We start from the raw sequence: 12503 nt of genomic DNA, 5'->3' as shown, positions 1-12503 counted from the left end.
GCGTGCCTGTAATCCCAGCTACTCAGGAGGCTGAGGCAGGAGAATTGCCTGAACCCAGGAGGCGGAGGTTGCGGTGAGCCAAGATGGTGCCATTGCACTCCAGCCTGGGTAACATGAGTGAAACTCCATCTCAAAAAAAAAAAAAAAAAAAAAAAATCATCTTTTTGGTTACATAAAATATTCTTCCAGGAGTGAAAATAAGTCATATCCCTAGAAAGAAATGGCACTGCTATACTTAAGATATGTTCAACTCTTATTTGATGATACCTATACTTGTTTTCGTTTTTATTTTTGTTTTGTCTAAACCCCCAGCTTTACAACATGCAGACAGGTAGATAAGACTGCTTTCTTCTCCAACTTCTACCAAATCTCTGGCGCGCGCGCGCGCACGTGTGTCTGTGTGTGTATGCACATACACATATATATACACATACAGAAGTTGGGAGATTTTATATAGATGTGTGTGTGTGTATATATATGTGTGTGATATATACATATGTACACAGATGTAGAGATGTATAATATATACATATGTGTATACATATTATATATATATATGTATATTATATATATGTGTATATATATACATATTATATATACATATACACATATATATACACATATATATACTTATACATACATATACATGTATATAAAAGTATATATGTATATATATAATCTCCCAACTTCTACTATATATATACATATTTTCTCTCTCTTTATATATACATACATATATATATATATACGTTCCATTGCACTTGGCTGTTTTTTTGTTTTGTAAGGAAGAGAGCCTTGATTGACAGAATAAATACATTTAAGCATTTACACACTATAGAGAGAGAGAGAGAGTGTGTGTGTATAAATGCTTAAATGTATTTATTCTGTCAATCAAGGCTCTCTTCCAAAAAAAAAAAAAAAAAAACGGCCAAGTGCAGTGAAACATGCCTGTAATCCCAGCTGCTTGGGAAGATGAGGTAGACAGATCACTTGAGGCCAGGAGTTCAAGTCCAGCCTGGGCAACATAGCCAGACCCGACAACTTTTTTTTTTTTTTTTTTTTTTCCCTTTTAGACAAGAGTGTCACCCAGGCTGGAGTGCAGCGGTGCAATCTTCACTCACTGCAACCTCAGCCTCCTGGGTTCAAATGATTCTCCTGCCTCAGTCTCCTGAATACCTGGGACTACAGTCACATGCCATCACGACCAGCTAATTTTTTTGTATTTTTAGTAGAGACGAGGTTTCACCATGTTGGCCAGGCTGGTCTTCAACTTCTGACCTCAAATGATCTGCCTGCCTCAGCCTCCCAAAGTAATGGGGCTCACAGTGTGAGCCACTGTGCCCAGCCAGACCCCCAACTCTTTAAAAAAAAAAAAAAAAACCTACTCAAATTGCCACCTAATATGACTCCCCCCCCCAAAATACCTCCCAACTATATCTGTCTTCTACAGGCCCAAATATCTAACTGTTCACCTAACACGGTAGCTGGCCATCTCACATGCATCTCAAATGCAATTTGTCCAAAGCTGAACTTATCAGCCTTGCCTCCCCGTAAAAGTCAAAGTACATTTTGAAAAATTGTGTAGGTACTTAATGCCATAGAACTGTACACTTGAAATTCATTACACTTAATCAACTGTATGTTATGTACGTTGAACCACATAAAACCATTTTTTAAAACCTGGTCCTCCTCCTTCAGTGCCCAAGTTAGTAAACAGCACTACTACTCATGGTGGAGGTGACAGAAACAGATGACTCATCCTTGCCCCCACCTCTTCTCTCAGCACGCTGAACCCAATCAGTCCCAGAGCCTGAGAGACTCTTAATCACCTCTCACTGATACGTCTCCAGCAGCCTCCTCACAGTTCCCCACGTCCACAATGGCCCCTCCAATTCCTGCTCCATTGGACAGCCAGAGTGTGCTTCAGGAAATGGCAGTCACATCACATACTGTCCATTACAGCCCTTCAAACACTTCCCTCTTCTAAGGATGACCCCAAAACCTGTCCCCTGATTTGCAAGGCCCTGCCCAATTTGGTCCCTACTGATCCTGCCAGCCCTTCAGTCCTCGGTCCTCTCTTCTCCGCTTGGCTCCTTCACCACAAAGCTCTGCCCCCCCCCCACTCACCCAATTTCTGCTTCCCCTTCAGGTCTGAGCTCTAATGTCACATTCTCTAGGAAGCCTTCCTTGACCCTTGCCCCACAGTTTCTCAACCTTGGCACTAGCAGCATTTTGGATCTGATAATTAATTGTTCAATGGTGGGGTGGAACTGTCCTGTGCCTTTGCAGGATGTTCAACGGCATCCCTGACTCTAGATGTCAGCAGCACCCTCTGCCAAACCAGCCCCTGGGATAACCAAAAAGTATCCAGACGGCAGCAAATGTTCCCTGGGGTGCAAGATGGCTCTCTGTTGAGATCCACCTCCTCAGTCTAGGCAAAAGCCATCTACCTTCCTGCAACATGTCCTCACGGCATCCTGAACATCTCTTCACAGCATTTAGCACGGGCACAATTTGTTCCATAGTCGTTACTGCCTTTCAGACTGCAAGCTCCCCAAGGGTAGAGGCAGACTAGATCTGTCTTGTTCCTGCAACATCCCAATGCCTGGCACACAGTAGGTACCCCTCATTACTCTAAATAAGTGAGAGGCTTTGGGCAGTTTTTCCTTTTAATACTATTTTTAAATTGACATGCTTCTAGTAGTTCAAATCAACGCCTACACTAAATCAGGTTTCTTTGGGGGTTGCTTAGTGACTAGAACTTTGAGATGGTCGTAAGGAAGAACTTCCTCAACAGGTCTGATGAACCCTTGAAACTCACAACTTTTCCTTTATCATGGGAAAGATGGGATTAACCCATGGGGACTCCCACATAGTGTTCTTAAGAATTAATCTGTGTGAAGTCAAAGATGGATCATACACAGTGCTACAAGAGCAAAAAACATAGAACATTTGCAAATTTTCTATAAGTAGTACCTTTGTGCCTAAACACATTTGCCTGCTTGCTTCATAATGTGTCTAGTAACATGCAAAAAAAAGAAAAAAAAAACTGACTCCAAAAGAGCCAATTATGAGAAAGTGCCCAAATACCGAGCCCACAATGTTTGCTCCCCAGGAAGTTACCAAAGGGGTCAGAACAGCTCCTTCCAATTCATACTGCTATGTGAAACAGATGCTCTCCCTCCCTCCCACTAACTTAACTGTTGGCAAACTCCCCTGGGTCAAGTCCACGACCAGGAGGGCCATAACAGTTCGGGGATCCTGGACTACCTGGATGACAAAGAATCCATCCAGAAGATTAAAATCTGTGCCGGTGATATTTGCATACTGCTTGAGAAATAAAGAGAGGGTTTTAAGATCAAAAAACACAAAACAACCTGGAATTAGGTCTGACTTTTGGTGTCCTAAAATTTCCAACTCATTGCAATGAAAGGAATCTGAGCAAGAACTGGCTCAGAATGAAAAACCATCCCCAATTTTGGCCGGTGCTAAGAAATACAACATTGGCTCACGCTGAGAAGAGACAGGGATGTGAAAAATAAAATCTAATACCTATTATTTTATCAATATCATTGGTTTGAATAAGCTTCTTCTATCAATTAGGATTAGGTTTAGCAATAGGATTAGGTTTGGATGCATATAATCTCATGCAATACAAGTCTGCAAACAGGCGATGTAGAGCTGCCATAGTGCTTCACATCCATCTGGCATCCAGGCTTCTTCTTTCTCCTCTACCATCCTTACTACGGGCTTCCATCTTCAAGGTCGGCTCATGGTCACAAGACAGCCACCATGGCTCCATCCATCAGATCCACTTAACAGGCAACGGGAAGGAGGATGAAACAGAGCAAAAAGGCCTGGATCCCAGCCGAGTCAGCCACCTTGAATGAGCTTTACCAGGAGCCCCACCCAACAGTCTCTAAACATGTCCCTGTAGAGCACTAGCTGCCCCTATATGCAAAGGCCACTGAGAAATGTTTTATACTGCTGCTGCCACCACCATCATTCCTCCACCCTTCCCCTTGCCCCGAATTATATTAGCTTTTTTTAGGAAAACAAGGGCCAAAGGGTTAGTGTGCAGGTGGCTGGCAGTCTCTGCTACCATGGGATCAGTATGTTAAAACTGTAAGAGGTAGCAAAGTGCTAGTATTCTATCTAGTCCATGCCTCCCATTCATATAAGAAAACTGAAGCTCAAAGCCACTAAAAGCCACATGACTAACGAATGGTAACCCGGAGGCTAGAATAAATCTTCTCATTCCTGAAATTGGTGCCAGACTTTAGAACCAAAGTTGCAGTGAATTCTGTCTGTATATGCCTGTGGGTCTAAAAGATATTTTCTATGTTGGCTTTTTTCTAAAAACATAAAACAAATATGCTCTAGTTTATGGGGAAACTAAACTATATAGTCAGGCCAATCTTATATTGGAATATTTAAAGGTATCTGTAAACAATCAGGACTGTTCACATGCCTCAAATACCTGTCAAATTCTCTGTTTTAGCAAGATTCCAAGAACATCGTGAGTGGGGACATCTTTATACGTGTCAGTGTCCTTCCCCTAAATCGAAGCAGAGCTCCATAAAACGTATTCATGATTCACTTCAGACTTCGAAGAATACAGCCTCCTGTCTGTGCCAACCCATGAAAGCCAGTTCACAAAGCCCAAATGTCTCACAGGGACCTTTTAATGCGTTTTATGTCTTATTTATTGTGCATATCTGACAACTTCACAAGGCTAATAGACATCTCCAAAAATGTGTTGACATTTTAGTGCATTCTGAATGTCCTTCAGTGTATTATCAAATTTGGACAGTGCAAATATTCCCCTAAGGGTAGTAAAAAAATAGACGCAGCAATACAAATGTGCCTTTCAGCCCATATGTTGTACATATTATACACAAATATTATCCCCCCAGTACAGCATTATAAAGTGCGGCGCTATAAATAGAATGCCAATTTCAACTACCGCCCACCCATTTGGTTAGCTGCAAAACATCCAGGCGACAAGCCAACTGATGCAGCCAGGAGTCACCCAGTCACTTTCCCAAACCTCCAACCTCCTTTCTCCTAGGGCTGCCACCCAGCAATGCCTTTCTTCCACTGAAGTCGATTCCAGCCAAATTCAGTTGCTGCCCAAGACCAACTACAGCCTTCTCTGCCCAAGGTGCCCTAATATTTTTAATTACACTGCTGCCTAATTAATCATGCATGTAAACAATTAATTACCAACTAATCTAGCTCTTTTCCCACACTTACTGAGCGCCTATAGAAATGCCAGAAGCACACAAAAGCAGCAATTAATCCTTACACGGAGAGCTTAAATCCAAATAAAAACGGGCTGTCAGGGTTCTGGTGGGCTAACAAGAGCAGTGCGCAATAACGCTACGTCTTTTCCTAAACTGCACCATTCTGCCATTTCTTAAAAAATCTGAAATTACTGCCTTTTCGCAGGCTGGAAATGCCAGCAAGTCTGGGTTAGAGGACAACAACTCTCTAACAGTCTGTAAAGAAAATATTTTTTCGCTCAAGCTTTCAAACTTGAACAAATCTCATCACGAAACTCAATTACAAGGCAGCTATAAAAAAAAAAAAAAAAAAAAAAAAAAAAAAAAAACAACTTTATCACATCGTTTTACGATAAAGGGGGGAAATGCCCTTGCGAGGAGAAAGGAAATAAAAAAGAACGGGCATTACAGCAGCAGGAGACTAGGCAAGCATTGCTCCCAGATCTGTCCCCTGACGTCCCCCGTGGAGACCCGAGACTGGAGCAAGCCTCCCCGCGGCGTCCCCCACGCCGCGCCCGCTCCCGCGGAGGCCCAGCGGGCGCCCCTGTCCTCCTCCGGGTCGGAATCCCGGAAGGGCTGTTGCCGAGCTGGACGCTTATCTTCAGGGGCCAGTGCATGTCCTGAAGGCCCCGCGGAGGGGCGCGCGGACACCGGGACCACCGTCCTCGCCCCTGGGGTCGAGCAGGAGCCGCGGGGCCTCGGGGTTCGCCTCGCTTGCTCCCGTCCAGCCTCCCGCCCGGCGCGGGGCGCGCAGAACAGCGGAGCGCGGGCGGAAGGCAGGGGGGCGGGACCGCCGCCGCCGCTCGCGCTCTTTCAAAGTTTCTTCAGTGGCACAGTTCCTGCGCGCTTCCTGTGGGGGCGGCAGCCGCGCCCTCGGCGCCCTGCCGCTCGCTGGCTCCAGGCGGAGGAGGCGGGGAGACGCGAGTCTGGGGCCGGGGCGGCGGCAGGCACCCGGGACCGAAAGGGGCCGGACGGGCGCGCCACTGGTCCTGGGGCTGGGTCCCACCAGAGCGCCGCGAGAGGGCGCTGCTGCCGGCATGGCCGGGACCGGACCGCTGGACGCGGGCGCCGGCGGGGCAGGGCTGGGCCGCCCGGCGCCTCCCTTCGCGCGCCGACCAGGACACGGGCGACTGTGCCGCGAACCCCTCGCCTCCCCCGTGCGCGCCTGGCCGCCCGCTACTTACCCAGGAAGCCGGTGAGGAGCGCGAGCAGCGCCAGTGGCGCGAGGCGGCAGCCGCGGCAGGCGGGCGGCCGCATCCCGGCGGCGGAGGCTGCGCTCCCTACCTGGGCGCGGGGACTGGAGACGCGCGGGGAGCGGAGCTGCGCCGCTGCCGCCGCCGCCCCGCCGCCGCGGCTGACCCTTCTCCGCTGGCTCCCCTCCTCCCTCCTCGGGCTCCGCCGCGCCATCGCCGGCCGCGCCCTCTGGTGGCCGGGAGCAGGAGCGCCCCGGTGCGCGCTTCCAGCGTCCGCCGGCTCGCGGCTGCAGCTGCGGCTGGTGTCAGGCCCGTCGGGGCTGCAGTAGAGGCGGCCGCGGCTCCGCCCCCACGGCGCCCTCCTTCGAGGCTCTGACCTCTGCCCTCTCGGGCCACCAGCCTCCACCCCTCCTGTCCCTTCCTCCTCTGCGTCCCTTCTGACCTAGGCCCCGTCCCCTCCCTTCATGCCCTCCCACCTTACCGCGTCACCCCCATCAGTAGCTCCACCTGTAAAGTGGAGGCGAGGGTAATCACTTTTTCTCTCTGCTAATGTAGTAACTGCCGTGAAAAAAAAATGTTTTTAATCAATAGTTCAACTCAATGTTGTTGGCACCAATGTTCTACTTTGATGAAGGTGTTTTTAATCAGCTCGACTAATTTACTTAATATCCCCTTTGAGCGGAATTTGGCCAATAGCCTAGGTCTGGGATTTGGCTTTTAAACAAGTTTGTGTAAATGTAATTTTCTATAAATGTAATTTTAAGTGTTCACCATAATGGAAGAGAGTGGGTGTAGTTTTATTCAAAAAATATAAATTAATTAAACTGGAATACAGAGAAGTGGAGCGATGTGGGAGTGCCTCCTGTTCCCGCGGGACTGCCAAGGGCCTCCCTCCCCAGCCCGGCAGAGTGGTGGCCCTGATAGGGGACTGGCCTTGTTGGGTGGTGCACTGAAGCGGAAAGCAATTACAAGGAAGAAATAGAGACTCCCCTCCATGGTTCTGAACTCCCTCATGCCTGCCTCAAGCCTTGGCTCACTCCGGTTTCCAAGGAAGTGCGCAGTACCAAAAGCTCCTCTCGGCCCTAGTTTGGCCCGTGACCTCTTGAAGACAGTATCCGTGTTTTCCTTCATATTTTGTTCAGATACCTACTATGTGACTGCAACTGTACTGAGCACCCTGGGAATGCCAGTGTCTACCACGTGGACATCCAACATTCACCTGCTTGCTAAGCATTTAAGGAGGACCAGGCCCTGGGAATACAAGTAGGATGTAGTGGAGACAAGAGGAGCAGGTGCTGAATAAACATTGGTAGGTTGAGCCGTCTTAACTTGAATGTCTTTAGGCAACTTAGGCTCTAATGCGTTAGGACAGTATTGTCTGCCGTGTATAATACTTGCTGCTATTGTTTTGTAAAGGAAGCCTGGAGACAATGGGTTTTCTCTGTGTGGTTTATATTGACTTCTTAAAACCTGGAACTAAGTATTTCATGTGTTATCCATTTAGCATGAATGCAAATAGTTCCATTTTGTTCCGTTTGCCCAAGGTTTGTGGTTCTGTGTCAATATTATTTTGATAGGAGGAAAAAGAAATGTAGGGATCCTTCCATTTCATTTCTTAGTGCAGCTCTTGAAATCTACAGCTGACTGACTTCATTGCTGTTATCCTTGGGGAAATTCTAAAGCTTACCTGCCTAGTTGAGAGTTCTAGATTGTTTCCAATTTCCAGAGCTGTTTCGCTTTCTTCCAAGAAAATATTCCTTGCACATGTGGGGTAGTAAACATTTAACCAAACTGTGTTTAATTAGACACAGAAGGGTAATCAGCAAGGACAAATGCCTACTCTGTGTAGGTAAGCAACTCTTGGTGCTTAATCAATGTTTTCATGGAAATTCATCATGTTAAGAATATTACTATGTTCCAGAACAAGGTGTGGAAAATTAAGCCCTGAAGACAACAGAGAACACACCGTTTAAGTAATAAACTTGCCCTGGTGTCCTTCCTTTCCACAGTAGACATAGACAAATGGCACATTACAAAGCTCCATAACTCACATTTTAAAAAGAATTGCCTTTCACTTACTCAAGTCATATTATAGATGGACTTGCTTGGAGTTCTGTCTCCCAATCACTCGTTGAGAGAGTTTCCTAGAGCAATATACTCGTGAGGATACTAACAGACATGTGATAGGCACTGCTTGCCTATAACATCAACTGTAAAGGAACAATTCTAAGTAGAAAAAAAAAATCCCAGAACTCTAAGATTATGATATGAAAACAAGCAGGCCATGTTCTTGGGATTCACTCAACATAATCCCAGCCGTCACCTCCATGCTGGCCTCTGGAACTTGTTGGGGGCAGGGAAAGAAGCAAGGAGCAATCTTTTATTGGGGAAGGCACTGCTGCAACCTGGTTAAAACAGACTGGTAATTTTAAAGAGAATTTTCTAAATACTGAAGGAGAACCTAAAGACATACGAAAACCATTGAGAACCAAAATATCTAACGAACAAGTTCTAGACAGATGGTTTCTGATCTTACAACCATACTTGAGGCCCAAAAGGCTGAACCCCATTCATTTGTTCAAATGCTGGGGAGCACTTCTAGCTGATATGCCCTTTGCTAGGCTTTGGGGCAGATATTAAAGAGCATAAAACGTGGTCCTGGGCCCAAGAATTCACAGTGGAGTTAGACAAAAAGGCTCATAACTGACTTTGCTACTTTGTGATAAATGCTATGTCATGCGTAGATGAGAACACTTTGGAACACAGGGAAAAACAAAATCTCTCAGCGCCTTTGGAATCTGTAAGAAAAGCTGCTGTTGCACAGGATCTTAAAGGAGAAATAGCAGGTTCCAGAGCTAAGAAAGGACAGGCGCCCCAGCCCAGGCACAGCAAAAATGAGCAAATCAGACAACAGCAGTGTAGCAGGTTGGGGGAGGGGCGGCAAGGCGGAACACCACCTCACTCTGCTCCCTCCAGCCTGCTCCCTCTCTCCTGTGACTTGGAAGGGGCCTCCCGGACACCCTGCTTCTGTACTAGCAAAGCCCAGAGGGCATATTCCAACTCTTCCCACTCTCTGGGCTCTCTCACTCAGTGTCAGGCCTAAAGTGGATTAGCAGTTGACACATTTCAGGAGGACCGTTCTCTTTCTGCAGAAAACAGCAGCTTTATGAATTAAAAGTGGTCTTGAGGACTATTTTCCAAACCTAAAATTAGATCTTAAGGTCTAACAGTGAAATAGAATGTCTAAAGCAGGGTCTCCAGGACTTTATAGTATCAGACCTATGCTACAGTACCTTAACCAACTGCTAACCATTCCCACACCCGACAATCAGTGGACACTGAGGGGTTACAGGAGAATGACTCATCACTTGCACCTTATGCTTTAGTCTTTTGGGAAGGAAGACAATCTGTATTCCCTGTGGAGAAGAGTGAGACAGGAAGAGAAGAGAGGGAGTAAAACTTGCATCACTCGGAGAGGACACGGGCCACAGCCCACTGCAGGTGCTCGGGAAGAATACTTTGATGACGTACAGTGGTTTTTTTAATGCCCTTGAGGAGCTTGTCTCCCATTGCTTCCAAAGCTATTCAAAAATTATAAGCAAGCCTGGGTGCAACGGCTTACACCTGTAATCCCAACAGTTTGGGAGGCCGAGGCGGGCGAATCACTTGAGGTCAGGAGTTTGAGACCAGCCTGGTGAAAGTCCATCTCCACTAAAACTATAAAAATTAGCCAGGAATGCTGGTGGACGCTTATCATCCCAGCTAATCAGGAGGCTGAGGCAGGAGAATCGCTTGAACTGGGGAAGTAGAGGTTTCAGCATGCTGAGATCACAAAGCAACAGAGTAAGACTCTGTCTGGAAAAAAAAAAATTATAGGCCAACTTTCTGTCAAACCCAACTTTCAACCAAAATTTTTATTCAAAGAGGCTTCACAAAGGGATTATCATAGCCTAACAATCCTGAACCACAATCCAGGAAATATAACAGGTTACCATCTCAGCAAACCCTCAAGGAACGCCCAGAAATCTGAAACCATTGACATTTGATTTTCTGTTCTTTTCTGAAGACACAGAGTAATATAAAGACTGTCTACAAGAATGAGCTATCCTAGAAACTTGTAATCAGAAATAGATGATCTACTTGGCTGTTTTGCTCTCCTTTCTAGAATCACGTATCCTCCTGTTCTCAGTAAAGATCAGGAATCACTCATAGCAGGCATGACAGGAAGTGTCTGCATTTGACTTTTACTAAGAACAGAAGGCGTGGGGCATGACTGTTCAGCAGCCTACACAAAATGTGTTGGTGTTTTTGGTGCTGTTGCTAATAAGTAGTTGTTCATTTTACAACAACTGCTTTCAGATGTAGGATCCTGCTTAATAAGCTCAACAAAGTTTGTGTGTATTTGTGACAAATGTATCATGGAGTAACTGCGTGTGTGAGACCCTCATATGGCTAAGGTTGGAGAAAATGCATTTTCCTGGGGGAGATCACAGTCTAGTTCGGAGGGCTGAGACATACAGAAATAGCCATATACCCACCCAGAACGTGGAAATCCCCTAAGAAGCATATGAACAATAGCAGGGAGAAGGAAAGCACATTCATCAGCGGGGCTGCATGGGGCCTCACTGAGATGGCGCAGTTGCCAAGAGAGAAGGGGAGAAGGCATTTCTAGCAGAGGGGACAGCCAAGAAATGCCATGGAAGACCAAGAGTTCAGAGACTGAGGAGCTGTTCATTTTTACCAGCACAAGAAGTAACACTGTGGAGAGGCTGGTTAGGACCACACAGAGCGGGGGTTCGGGCGCCACGCTAGGAGAATGGCCTTCCCTTGAGTGGAGCAATGAGCAGTGGAGAGATGGAAGGGTGTTTCAGCAGGTGATGACCAAAACCTCCACTACAAGGCTTAGCTCCTAAGGCCTACCTGGTGTCCTAATTCTGCAACCCCATCAGAAAAATAATGAGCATTTCAATTATGATGCATTCACATGGTGACCACTCCGTTCCTGTGAGCTGGCACTGATTTCATGATTGATCGGTGCTGTGAGAAGTTTAATTCAATGGTAATGTTGTGGATGGATTGGAGAGGGGAAGGAAAGAAAAACAACTGGCTGAAAAAAATTACAAGAAAAGGAGAAAGGAAGGAAAACTAACATATACTGAACACGTGCAGTAGCTAGGCACTCTGCCAGTTACTTTCAAATATATTGTTTCAGTTAACCCCACACCAAAAAAAGAAAAACCTGTGACAGGACTATTATTCCCACTTTACAAGATTAGTAAACTGAGTCTCAGGCAGGTCAAATACCAACATCCAGAAGTGCTTTTAATGGAAACCCTGTTATTTAACGGAGGTAGTAGCAACAGGAATAGAAGGGAAGGGACTGCTGTGAGGGCGCAGCAGAAGTCAGATCAACTGTACTTGCAAGTGAGTCAATACTGGCTGGGGCAAAGAGGCCACAGAGGAGAGAGAGGAGGCAATTAACTAAAACTGAGATCTGCCAGAGGAGTGAGTTTGTGGAGAAAAAGGAAAGATTATCATTAGTGTAAGTGATAGCAATGACCTCACAATAGGAATAGATGCATAGTAATAGATGCATTCAGTACTATTCATAGTAATGAATAGATGCATGGTATAGAAATGCTTGTTCTATACCATGCACTATAGTAAGTGCTATACATACTTTATTTCATGTTGAATAATATTTAATTTTCCACACAGCTTTATGACTGTCATTCTTACTTTAGGGAGATTAAGCAGCCTGCCTAAGGAGAGTGATTCTTTTAGGCATCCCTGACACTCAGGGTGTCCAGGTCTGCAAGGTCGAAACTACTTTTACAGCAGTACTAACACATTACTTGCTTTTACTGCGTGTGCATTTCCACCAATGGTGCAAAAGCAATCGTGGATAAATGTGCTGCCTACTGCCATATGGTAGGGCACCAGACTCTGCTTGCAGTGGGAAAACAAACAAAATAAGCCAAGTTCACTTACGAAGTCCTTGATGAAGCAGTAAAAATTACTAAGT

General features: G+C 46.0%; 1 protein-coding gene across 1 annotated transcript in view; it reads right to left on the bottom strand.

Moving 5' to 3' along the window:
* B3GLCT (beta 3-glucosyltransferase) overlaps positions 1-6707 on the bottom strand; it is a 112405-nt gene extending 105698 nt beyond the window's left edge. The window contains exon 1 of the mRNA XM_032294421.1: positions 6470-6707. Within this exon, the coding sequence (XP_032150312.1) occupies positions 6470-6692 (223 nt within the window). The 5' untranslated portion in view covers positions 6693-6707. The remainder of the gene's footprint in view (positions 1-6469) is intronic.
* Between the last annotated feature and the right edge of the window lie 5796 nt (positions 6708-12503).

This window comes from Sapajus apella, unplaced genomic scaffold (genome assembly GCF_009761245.1).
Source record: "Sapajus apella isolate SASKATOON/1434 unplaced genomic scaffold, GSC_monkey_1.0 scaffold32, whole genome shotgun sequence".
NCBI lineage: Eukaryota > Metazoa > Chordata > Mammalia > Primates > Cebidae > Sapajus > Sapajus apella.
This window is presented reverse-complemented; position numbering and strand designations above follow the sequence as displayed.